The 12,561-nt window shown below is 36.0% G+C and overlaps 1 protein-coding gene across 8 annotated transcripts in view; it reads left to right on the top strand.

The window, feature by feature from the left end:
• The window catches only part of ADGRB3 (adhesion G protein-coupled receptor B3), a 577,118-nt gene that overhangs the window by 516,743 nt on the left and 47,814 nt on the right, over positions 1 to 12,561 (top strand). For all 8 annotated transcript variants that reach the window (XM_072142190.1, XM_072142192.1, XM_072142193.1 and 5 more), the window contains 3 exons: positions 4,396 to 4,465; positions 5,241 to 5,307; positions 7,769 to 7,854. In XM_072142190.1, coding sequence (XP_071998291.1) covers positions 4,396 to 4,465; positions 5,241 to 5,307; positions 7,769 to 7,854 — 223 coding nt within the window. The remainder of the gene's footprint in view (positions 1 to 4,395; positions 4,466 to 5,240; positions 5,308 to 7,768; positions 7,855 to 12,561) is intronic.

Here is a 12,561-nt window from a genome sequence, read left to right as displayed (position 1 = left end):
ATTTCAAATAAAATACATTCAAGACTAGGAATGGAGATCCTAGTAATTCTACCCATGGTCAGAAAGTGAAATACTACTGTCCTTAAATAGCATTCTAATTGTTTTAAGTTAATAAAAGTATAGTTCGAAAATAGTTAAACATCTTCTGTATGGCTTGTTTGGAAGGGTTTCCAATAGAAAACCTCAGATTTTCTCAAATGAGTATAGCTCTGCAAAGATGCATTTGAAAAAAAAAAACAACACTTCAGCAATAATGTCCTATTAGAGCCAAGACTTAATTTAAGATATTTTGCAGTAAATCAAAATGCCACCTTTGGCAAAACCCAAACATAGTATATCAGAGCAAGGATCTCATACCATCATTATTGGCGGAATTTATTTGGACACTTCTTCCACCAGTCTTTTATTTCCCCTGCTGCGCACAGCATGCAGAATTTAATAATAAGTTCCAGCCAATTGTTAAATTTGTCTTAGTACTCATGGCCAGGGTAGATCTGCCATAGATTTAAGCCATTCTGCAACTTCGGCACAGACTATAATCAATATGACAGGCCGAAGACTCTACATCGAGGACCACCTTGTGGCCTACCCCTCCATGTCCACATTTTGGAAAAGTGGCATTCAGAAAAAAACAGGACTTATAGGGCAAGAGTCAAATTTGAGACCATTCATCCAATAGCTAGAGCTTTTCTCATGCAACAGGAAAATGTTCTTAAGGTGTCAATATTTAATTGACTAGCTAAGAGAAAGAAGAATAATGGTATTGCAATGGCCTAGTGGGAAAACTTTAAAGAAACTCTACATACATGGATGCTAAAAAACTACAAAAAATCTATGTAGCAACATTTCCTAAAACAGTGGGCTTCAAGGTGATTCTATAAGCTATTGATTGATAGGTGTAGTTCATTTTTACTCATGGCTTTTGTATTCTGTTTTTATTTTTGGCGAATGAATTATGAAATTGTGTGTGCTGTTCATGTGACATTGTATTTACCTATATTAGCCTGATACGTAAGACCATACAATTCAAAGAGGGTGCATTTTTATTTCTTATGTCTGTACACTTGTATGCTTAAAAGTTTATGCTATGCCTACAGACACATTCATTCTAAATTGGATAATATAATTATGTGGTGTCTATTTATGGTGTTTATATATATTTGATATATGGTTAACATTGTTAAACAGCCTGGTGTTGGATGCGGAATTTATTAATATATTGTATTTTTTTTATTAATTCCAAGTTTACAGATGCTAAATTGTTCGTTTTAACCGTCATACCTCCTATGTTTCTCTATTTTTCTTCGTCTAGTGCTTTCAAACACATAGAAAAAAAAGCATGTTTCTCCACATAATAGGGAACCACAATATCATTTTGACCTGCTGATTATATTGATTATTTCATAGAGAGCTCAAATATATTTTGTAGATTTTCTGCTAAAACATGGCCCAAGGTCAATATGCCTTTCCTTTCAATCTGTCTCCATGAAACATAGAGCAAAAAATGCATAAACTGTGTAAAACATGCATAATTAAATACATAATTAAAAGAAAACACAAAAATGTAATGTAGAGCAATAATGACATTTATGTAATGGGTTCCCATGCCATAATGAAAAAACACATCCTAGGGAAAAGAAAATGACAGCATATCTGCAAGTCTAGTTTACATTTTATTCTCTGTGACAAAAAAAGATAACTGTTGTAACCTAGCAACCCCTATTTAATTTATCCACTGCTGAAATCTAACAGCATTTGAAAAATATACTGCACAATAAATAATTCATTTGTGGCAAATAGATGACCACATCGGCACTTCTCATATATCATTTAATACAATGCATTGTGCGGCTAGATCATGATTAAAAATGCATTTGTAACTAATTCAAATGCATGCAGAACAATTTACAATATCATTCATGGAATAATCCAATATTCAACAATATGGAAAGGCCAATCACACACTGATTGCCTCAAATAAGCTAACGGGCATTTATCCGTTTCAGGTCTTTCTACACAATTCTAACAATCATCATAGCCATTTATTTAAGTGGAAAATGTATTTTTGTATTTATCTGCTCCAAAATAAAATAATATTTTAGGTTGATCTTGAAAATGTTTACATGTTTGCTTGTTAAAGACTTGGGGTAAACTGCTATTTTTTGTACCATTTCTGGTTGATCTTAATGGGGTTGTTCTTGAAAAATAAGGTTGCTTTCTTACGAAAACAGCTCCACCCATGACCATGGATATTCTGGGGTTCTAAAGCTACAGTAAGCTCCATTTATTTATATACAGCTGTGAATATGTGCTGATTTTGTAAAAAGCTGCCATATTTCTCAAACTCTGGACACCTCCATTAACAATTGTTGTCTTCAATACATCTAATAAGTTCTATAAAATCTTGAGTACTTCTAATTATCTATCAATTGTATATTGCCATAACATTCAATGTTGCTGTGTAACTCCATTATTTGTTTAATATTTACTTTTGAAATTATTCCGGCTAGAACATACATTGCAATTCAGATGCAGCATTGGTTGCATGGAAAATTGCAACACACCAATAATACAGTTTGAAGGACATTGTAATGGTGATAAAATATCATGTCATGCAATTTACCTAATATAACTAGCATAATTATGCCACATTATTAATTTACCTGGACAGTGGTTAACATAATAAATGCTATATCTTTAAATTTGGGTATGAATCATGCAGCAATGCCTATATATGGGGCATATGTCTTCTTAATTGGACATCTCCAGATTTGTGTTTCACATGTTAAGCAGATTTTCCAAAAAAAAAACAGAATTTTGAGATAAGCTATTACAAAGTAATTTGCTAACTATACATTATGGGCCAGATGTATCACTTTTGTACGCCTAAGTGTAGGAGTTGCACCTAAATTATGGCGCACTGTTGCTACAACCATCTATGATAAGTTAAGTTCCTGCCTCTTATTAATCACTTTACTTTAACACAGTTTATTTGCAATTTTGGAGCAGTTTAGGCGCAATGTTAGATTCGGGGACTTACATGTGATTCTCCTACAAACTCCTCTCTGCTTCTCTCCCACATCCCAGAATGAGAATAACCCTCAGAGCAGCACCCAGGTGTGTGACACCCTGCACCCAGTGACCTCATCAGCAGTGGCTTCTCCTAGAGGGGATCCCCCAGTGCTGATATTCTGCTGTCCCCCTGTTATATTGGCCAGTATCCTCCTCAGTCACCAGTGTGGTCATCCTGCAACACGGGGGACACTTGTCTGTACTATCTGCAAAATTCTGCAAACTTGTCTCCTGTGCTGTTCTGAGCTGAGGATTTTGCAGAATACTTTGTAAATAGAAGGTGATGAACTCTAAGGGTCTGCAGGCTGCGTATGTAATGTCTGTACTAGTGTCTGGCCGAGCTTTGCTGCTGGGGATGAGCTGCTCTGCACAGGGGCTCAGTGTTACTTCTCAGTTAATGCCACCTTCGGGCTGGATTGTTTTTGCTTCCGCTTTTGCGCCTGAATGAAAGGTCGCAAGTAATGAATATCATTAGGCGCAGCAAAACATCAAAACCTGGTTATTTTTACTGCTCGGCTAGTTTGGTGTTTAATCACAAAAATAGTGCAAAAAAGGTGTGCTGGTATGAAAAGGTTCAAAAACAACAGAAAAAACATGTGGCCCTATGTGTCCACCCATTTCCTCCTTTTAATACTTATTGTTATATTTCGTATTTAAAAAACATATGGGGAAAGGAAACAATTAACAGATATCAGTGAGTTGTCACCATGTGTGAATACATTTCACCCTTAGAGACCCAGCACAAAATTCCACACGGGAACACATAGATGGCTATGTCAGCATTGAAAAGCGCTAGGCATATCACTGACAACGCCAAGTTGTGTATCACATAGGAGGACCATACGAGATATTGAGGTGTATAAGACCTTGATGCAGTGGTCACCCGTGCAGTAGTATGAGACGGGATAACACACCACTATATATCACTGGTCTAGGGTCTCACTAAAACTATAGATGCTTCAGCTAGGTTTTGCCTTGCATCAATTTTCTCCTGTTCAAAGTAGCTCTCAACGTGTTTCCCCCTTATTCAGGGATCATCAGGAGAGTCAGTAATGGTTTAACGAGAAAATAAAAAACTTGTGCCGGCGTCCTGATGGTGGGCGCCGGCAGCTATGATGTTAGCCGCGGTTAGACCCGTGTGGAATTTTGTGCTCTGAGCAATGTGGGCCCTCAATCAAACTAAAGATAAAATATGAACATCTGTGGGAAGTTTGTAATATTTCAGTTAATTGTCAGATAGTATGCTTCTACTTATTGCAGAAATTTAAATCTGTTGGTCTTTAATTATATTTCTCAATAATGGTACATTGTTATTGCTTTTAGGGTTACCAGCATTAGTTGTGGCTATATCAATGGGTTTCACAAAAGCAAAGGGATATGGAACACCACACTAGTAAGTTACTTATTGAATATTTCCTGATGTTTGTATTTTAATTGAAGATAAAATATGTGTTTAAAATATTAAAGGAATATGCTGATTAAAAATATCTTATGCTATTTTTTCCTTTATGTATGTCTCCATGTTTACAGACAGCAAACAAACTGTAGTCAGACAACTGTATATTAAGTGACATGTTATTTAAAAAAAAATATGCAGTACAGTGTTTAGAACATTAACTAAACCATGTTTCCCGACGAGTATCTGCACAGGATAGAAAGCTATATTAACGATACTTAACTTTCTAAACAAAACATATCTAATGGATTAATGAAGCCAATATTAACAGCAACGTAGCAGATAATGGATCATGGTTGGAATTAGGCTATTTATGGCATCCTCAGGAGAGCTAGAGAGGGATTCTGCTCAATAGAAGTGCTCATTAATCACATAAAACATCTTCCAAAAAGGATGGAGGGTGGTCATATTTCTTATGTCTCTGAGTAGATCACTAATTGTAAAATGTTACCACTGTACTATAATGCGTAGTTTCCATCTAAAGTATCATAAAGCAGTAAAAATATTAATGTGCATTGGTTTAGGTGGGATACATTTCTTTGCATAGAGCTGGATTGAATCTTAATTCCTGATATTTATGCAGCTGAGATGTTTGCAAAAAAATCTAGAATTCATGCTTAGCTGCATACATACAGTATATGGTCAAAGAATCTTCAACAACATATAGTTTTATAATCTGCTTCATCAATCTCATTTATCATTTAATTTTTAGCTGCTGGCTGTCACTTGAAGGAGGCCTTCTATATGCCTTTGTTGGACCTGCTGCTGCTGTTGTCTTGGTAAACTAAAGATTTAACCCTTTGTTATTTATTATATACTTATGTATATTAAAAGCTAATGTTATATTTATAAAACTTTGTTATAAAAAATGCATCGCCAACATAGTAAATCGAAAATGATATGTTTCAAATACAGTACAAACTGCATGTTAGAGAGGAAAATAAAAACACTGGTTGACACATGGTTTGGCGAGACAAGATTCAGAATAATGGGACAAGATTCAGTGTGTAATATCAGTTTAACTTCTGATTCTGACTGGATCCCAACAGGAAGTCATAAGGCCTCATGAGCCAAGAAAGAGAAGTCATTGAAATAAATGAAACTATAGATCATTTAGAACATGTAGCCCACAGGTTGGACTGCATTTCTAAATGGGTTATTTTTACTGTAAAATGTTTTCAATTTGGTGCCTTAAGAATATTGCCACAAATGCAAAAGAGGTACACAGACCTGGATTGCTTCCAAATATCTATAAATTCCAAGGATAGTACCCAATCAGAGTAGAATCAAAACATAAGCACTAAATAATGATACAGAAGTCATCAGTATGAAAATGAGTGAAATAGTTTCATTTGTTGAATATCAATTTGATACAAAAGCTATATTATGGAATATATTAAGAAGTAAGATAGAAACACACTCTCTTTTTCTATTTAAAGGTTTCCATGCATTTTATTGTTATAAAAATCCATTTCATATATGAATGTATTACCATATATACTCAAATATATGCTGAGTTTTAATGCACAAAATATGAGCTAAAAACCCTAACTCGGCTTATACTGCCCCGAGGTATGCCCAGCCTATAAGAAAAAAACCAAACACTGTACTAACCTTTCTGAGGCCCCCCACAGGTCCTCTTCATTCTTAAGCGATGCTCCGGCTCCGTTTACCTGCACGTTGCCGTTGCACACACTATGATGTCAGCAAGCGGCCAACGTCATGGTGCGTACGACGGCACCATTTAGGGACACGGAATCGGAGAATTGCCGAAGCAATAAGAGGACCCACAGTGGGTGACGGAAAGGTGAGTACACTTATTTTTTTTCTTATAGGCTGGGCATACCTCAGGGCAGGATTCTGGCAGGCTATATAATGGGGCCATGGGGCTGCTGGCTATAATCCTGGGCCAGGGAGCTGCTGGCTATATACTAGGGGCAGGGGCTGCTGGCTGAATACTTGGGCCAAGGGGCTGCTGGCTTTATACTTGGGACAGGGGCTGGTTGGCTATATACTGGGGCCAGGGAGCTGCTGGCTATATACTGGGAGCAGGGGCTGCTGGCTGTATACTCGGGCCAGGGGGCTGCTGGCTTTATACTGGTGACAGGGGCTGGCTGGCTATATATTGGGGTTAAGAGCTGCTGGCTATATACTGAGGGCAGGGGGCTGGCTACCTATATACAAGAGGACATGGGCTCGATGGCTATATATGGGGGAAGGGGAGTGACTAGGTATATACTGGGTGGAGGCTGTTACCAATGCATTTCCCATCCTATGCTTATACTCAAGTTGATAGGTTTTGCTAGTTTTCTGTGTTAAAATTAGGTACCTCTGCTTATACTTTGGTCAGCTTATATTCAAGTATGTACGTTAGATATAACTATCTCAAAATGTTACTTCAAGATACATTTCTTTATTCTTCTTCCCCCTAAGGTCAACTAGTAACAAATCAAAAATGAACTCAATTTTTCCGCAGGTGTCCAGTATTGGATCTCTGTACTACTGGTCTCTGTTCTGTGTCAGGAGGCTTGTCACTGCTACAGCAATTGAGCAATAACATTCCAAACATGCTGGCTTGAGGACAAGTGTGTTAGAAGGTCATCTCCCAACTTTTAACAGAGACCAGGAGCAGTGTGGGAGAGCTTGATCACCTGTGGGAAATTAGTTGAGTCCGTTTCATTGTATCACTTTTGCACCATGGGGGCACACGAGGAGGAAGCGTGTACTTGAAAAATAAAAGTTCAAGGTCAATGTTGAAAAAAGTTGAATGTCAAAAACTATTGTGATAATTAATTATTTGAGTGGTATTTTATCCTTTTATTGCGCTATTCAAAATCTCATGTGCAAACTAATCCAATAAATAGTGTTTAAATTATGCATAAAATTCCCCAGTGTGTGATCATCAAACAGCACATCTGTAGCTCAAAAATGGAAATAAACTATCTTGAGAGATTGGGCCAAGTCTAGTCGGAATATTATTTTACTCTATAAATATTTCATTGCAAACTATCTGAAAGACATGGATAGAAAATTAATATTCATTGTACAAATTGAAAGGAGATGTTCACATTATTCACACTTATAGAAAACTATATCAGTGCATTCTTAAAACCAATGTTTAACAGTTCAAATGTGTTCAATTGTTTATTTCAGCAATAGATATTGTTTGATATGTTATTTTTGTGTCCTTAGTGTGCTTGTAGGTTAGGTGTGTTTTTAAATAACCTTTTTGTTGTGCAGGTCAACATGGTAATTGGAATTCTGGTTTTTAATAAACTTGTTTCCAGAGATGGTATCCTTGATAAAAAGCTTAAACACAGAGCAGGGTAAGCTGATTCTGAATGTTTATCATCACCTGTTGTACTCATGTTTTTTTTCGTTCTACATTTTTTTCTTTATTTAGTTCTGTAGTAGTAACAAAGCTGCATGCCTCATTGAGAAGTTGATATTTCATTCATGTTTATAGACATATTTAATAAAAATACCAAAAGTGAAAAAAAAATCATAAAAGTGCAGAAACATCATAAACAGAAAATGACTGTCAACTCTAAATATCAGTAAATATATGTTTTGTAGTGGGTGTAAGTGAGCAATAAGGAATATGCAGTTCTATATAATGTGAGCATATGTTTGTGTTTTAGAGTGGGATGGATAAATTAGATTTTCAGTTAAATGATATATAAGTTGGATTAGGAATATAGATCTATAGTTTAATTAAATTAAATACTGGCATTAGAATTACTTAATTGGAATAGCATAAACTGTCCCAGATCGTCAAAACCTTTCCAGCCTTTTGTCATGTATGCAAATGTAAAATGATTGTATGATACTGAAGGCAACCTTCTTCTTTATGTGTTATTATTATTCTATACATGAAGGAGGGGAGGTTGTAGGTAGAGCAGATAGCAGTTAGATAAAACAGAAGCTCTCTGACAGTCACAGCTTATACATATATTTCATGATTGGGCATTTAAAAAATATTACAGTCTATATGTCCAGTAGATTTAGAGTTTCCAGAAGAAACTGATGTAACATGCAAAACCGTTAACCGTTAAAGGAAACCTACCACTTGAAGTGGCAGGTTTCCGATGGCAATACCGAGCACCAGCTCCGGGTGAGCTGGTGCCGGAGCTTATTTTAGTTAGTGTTTTAAACCGCGGTATAGCGGTTTAAAACACTTTTTAAACTTTATAGCCGGCGCATGGAGGTACGCGCTCGGCGCTTACCATGCGCGCGGCTCTCATTCACTTCCTATGTAGCCGCGCGCACGGTAAGCGCCGAGCGCGTACCTGCCTGCGCCGGCTATAAAGTTTAAAAAGTGTTTTAAACCGCGATACCGCGGTTTAAAACACTAACTAAAATAAGCTCCGGCACCAGCTCACCCTGAGCTGGTGCTCGGTATTGCCATCGGAAACCTGCCACTACAAGTGGTATGTTTCCTTTAAGTGTGCCTACCTGTGAAGATGTCTGATCTATTCTTGAAGTTAATGGTGCCATGTTTCTTGGTGAATTTTCATGATTGCTATGACAAAAAGAAGTCATTCTTCCCACAAACATTCCTACCTATTCACATGACAGTGGTGGGTCTACAGTCTGCGAACAATAGCACATATAGAGGGGATTCAAGTCTGTATTATGGCCCATGAAGTCTCTTTATTGCTCACAAATATTATGGGGCTTCTATGATACATTGTATTAGATTCTAGATGCATAGTTTATATTTTATTGTTGTATTATAACATAATATAGTATTAGAATCATTCCAAAATTCAAAGTTTTAGTGTGAATAAAGAACAAAGACATGTCCAAATCTGTTTTAAAAATAGTTTTCACCAATAAAAGAAATTATTTAAAAATAATAGTTTGGGTGTTGGTTGGAATTTTCTACACTGTGGACTTTTTCCACAGCCTCACATATTATTCTATTAGGCAAGTCTAACATTTAAACAAATAATTTCACACAAAATTTATCAGTACTGAATTATCTACTTTTTGTAATTTGAAAGTAAAAAGATTAACCATTTATCACAGTGTAGCGTTTAGTGTGTAGTTTGTGTTTGCATGAAAGACTTGTAATACCTTGATTCTTTGGAGCTGCCTGTAAAGCCCACTGTTAAACACCGTTTGTTTTTTAATTAGGCACTATAGAAGCTATTAATCTTAATTGTTTGGCAAATTCAATGAATTTTCAGATTGATGTCAGATGTTCTTTCACGGGGGTCACAGTATAATTGCAACATTAGAAGTGCATTATCTAAGCTTTCTTCTCTTTTACATTTAAGCTTTCTTGTATGTTATTTTATGGTCAACGCTTTAGTAATTGCAGCACCTGATGAGAGAATCGTAATAACATTCGCAGGGCTATATTATTTTAGTTTCCATTATATAGATATATCTACTTATATGTAAACTATGTAAAAACATTGGGGCACTTTAACTAATTGTCCACACACCGCATTTCCGTCGGGTTTCCCTATTATTTCCATTTTGCGCCGCATTTAACAGGGGTTTTTGGAGAACAAAATCGGATTTTGGCGTTATCGTGACAACTTTCATGCAACACTTTGGGGGGTGGGGGGGTCGTCGGACATTGTAATTTCCATTATTTTAGTACCATATCATAAGGTTCAGTTCTGCAGACTGCACTACACTTTGTGTATTTCCAGATACTGTATGTACCTTTATCAACACAGAATTGCCATGTTCATGAGGCCTACATCATGTATTATCGGACCTATTGCCCATGAGTGATTGGATGCATCCATCTTGTATCAAACTTGCATGGTGTGCTCTGTCTTGAATGCTGTTTTGTTTTGTTCCAGTAGCTGAGCCTTCGGGCCATATGCACCAGCAAGCACACATTGCAAGTTTGACACTATAAACTTGCTTATGGGGAATAGGCCTTACACTCCACCCCATTAATTTTTATAGTTAACATCACAACTTCACAAAAATTCACTAAATTAACAGAGTTATAATAGCGGCAACATATTCTGTGTGGATTTATTAAGTCTTGTACTATTTTTAAACTTACCCACCTTCACATCCAGTGGGCATGGAGGGGCGAGGAGTGTGCCACGCCAGTTACATGGCAGATCATAGCACAATTCTACCTTATGCAGGGCCTGTAATAGAATTGTCTGCTGCACAATTGTGGCCCAAAAGAAATAACAGACCGGAGCCTCTCAGTATATCCGGTGCAACCTGTGGGGTGGGGTAAATGCTTTAAATTTAGGATGAACATTCTAGATTCTATTCTAGATATCCCTTGGCATTCACTACATGGTCCCTCACCATCACCGCCCCCGTTCTAACTCACTGCACAACACAATGGGGAGGAATCCAATAGGCACCATCACTTTAATAATTGTTCTAACAATCTACAAATGTGACACACATTACTTCACAAAATAAATCTTGAAATATAAAAGGCAAAATACGGTAATAAACTTTTTAAAATAAGTCTTTTTACTTAACACATGGATACCTATACATAGAAAAACAATAAAATGGTAACCAGACAGAGGAATACAAAGAGGACTCTTTTACCAAACAGGTCAAGCCTTGCGATCATACATACAAATCTCAGTATTAGAAGGGGGCTCCCCATTTAGATCGAAGCAGAACATAACTCTATAACTTCCTTATTTCCACCATCGATAATTCCCAAAAAGAAGATAAAGGAGGAAGAGGAGACAGAAAGAAAGAAAAAAAGAGTAGATGAGCACAGGGTCTAGTCATGCCATTATCACATATTGCCGACTGTCACTTTAACTTGTAATAGGAACCTGACAAGATGAATATGTTCAATTTATAAAAAGTTCATTTTATTCCCTTCAATATTACCTGCAATATATTCTTTGCAAATCTGTGCCACTGTCGAGAACTTGTATTCCATAAAGCAATCATAGAATCAAACACATTTAGCCAGTATATAAATAAGCTGGAGAGAAAAGTATTCCCTGTGGAAAGCAATTATTTGTCATCTGCAATGATATAATTCACAAAATAAGCCACCTGTGGTCTACTGTCATGTAAAAGAATTTTGGATGAATGTGTTGCATTCCTTAATTTGGTATTGTGTACAGTAAACATTGGGCTAATTAGTTACAACAGTTTCTTCTCTGATTTTATTTGTATCATTGAATTATAATGAGGAAAGTACAATAAAAATACTTGTTAAAAGTACCAATTAAGTCAAACAGTTTGCGTATTACATACTTATGAAATGTGTTTATAGCAGCAGGAAGTGACATAGGTTATATTCCCCACTGAGACAATTCTTCCAGTAATGTAGGACAAGAAATATTGCCTTATAAAAGACACTAATCAAGGGGAAATCTCATAGGTAGATTGCAGGTTGCAAAAACTGTAGTCTACGGCTACGATTATTCAGTATGTCTCGTAGGACAGAATGTTACTGAATATGATCATTTGTTTTGCACTTCTATGTTTTTAGAGATCTTATTTGTATTTATACATGAATTTCGACTGATGCTCCTGCACTGTTTATCAATCGATAATCATAGTCAACTATAATAGATCATTAAATTCCATTCACTTACATTCTACATTCAGGCTATGTTTCAATTTTATATATTCAATGATACTGACCTATCATGTAAATTTATAATGCAATAACATATTCTTAGCCATTCTCATATCAATATTAATGTATTCTAATCCTAAACAATTTCATGAAATAGAGGATATAAGCCTGAACGTAGGACTGTCATCATATGTGTGATTTAGCACCTGCTTTTGTTAAGCTCAATGTATATTCAACTGCTTTACTTTTGCAAAATGGGAACCTCTCACTTTGTAAAGAAAGAGATACAAGTCCTGCATGCATGAATGAAATTATCCTTCTTGTATAATTTCGTAGTGATTGTCACAAACTATTATTTTGATATATATAGTAAAAAAAAAATTCCATTATTAAACAAATCAATGCATTCATCATGTTACGTATGCATGAGATCTTATTTAAAAACAAACAACAAATCTACAGCAGAAATTATTTTGGTGAAAAT

This window comes from Engystomops pustulosus, chromosome 3 (assembly GCF_040894005.1).
Source record: "Engystomops pustulosus chromosome 3, aEngPut4.maternal, whole genome shotgun sequence".
NCBI classification, from domain to species: Eukaryota; Metazoa; Chordata; class Amphibia; order Anura; family Leptodactylidae; genus Engystomops; species Engystomops pustulosus.
Note: the sequence above shows the minus strand (reverse complement) of the source record. Positions and strands in the feature narration are given on the sequence as shown.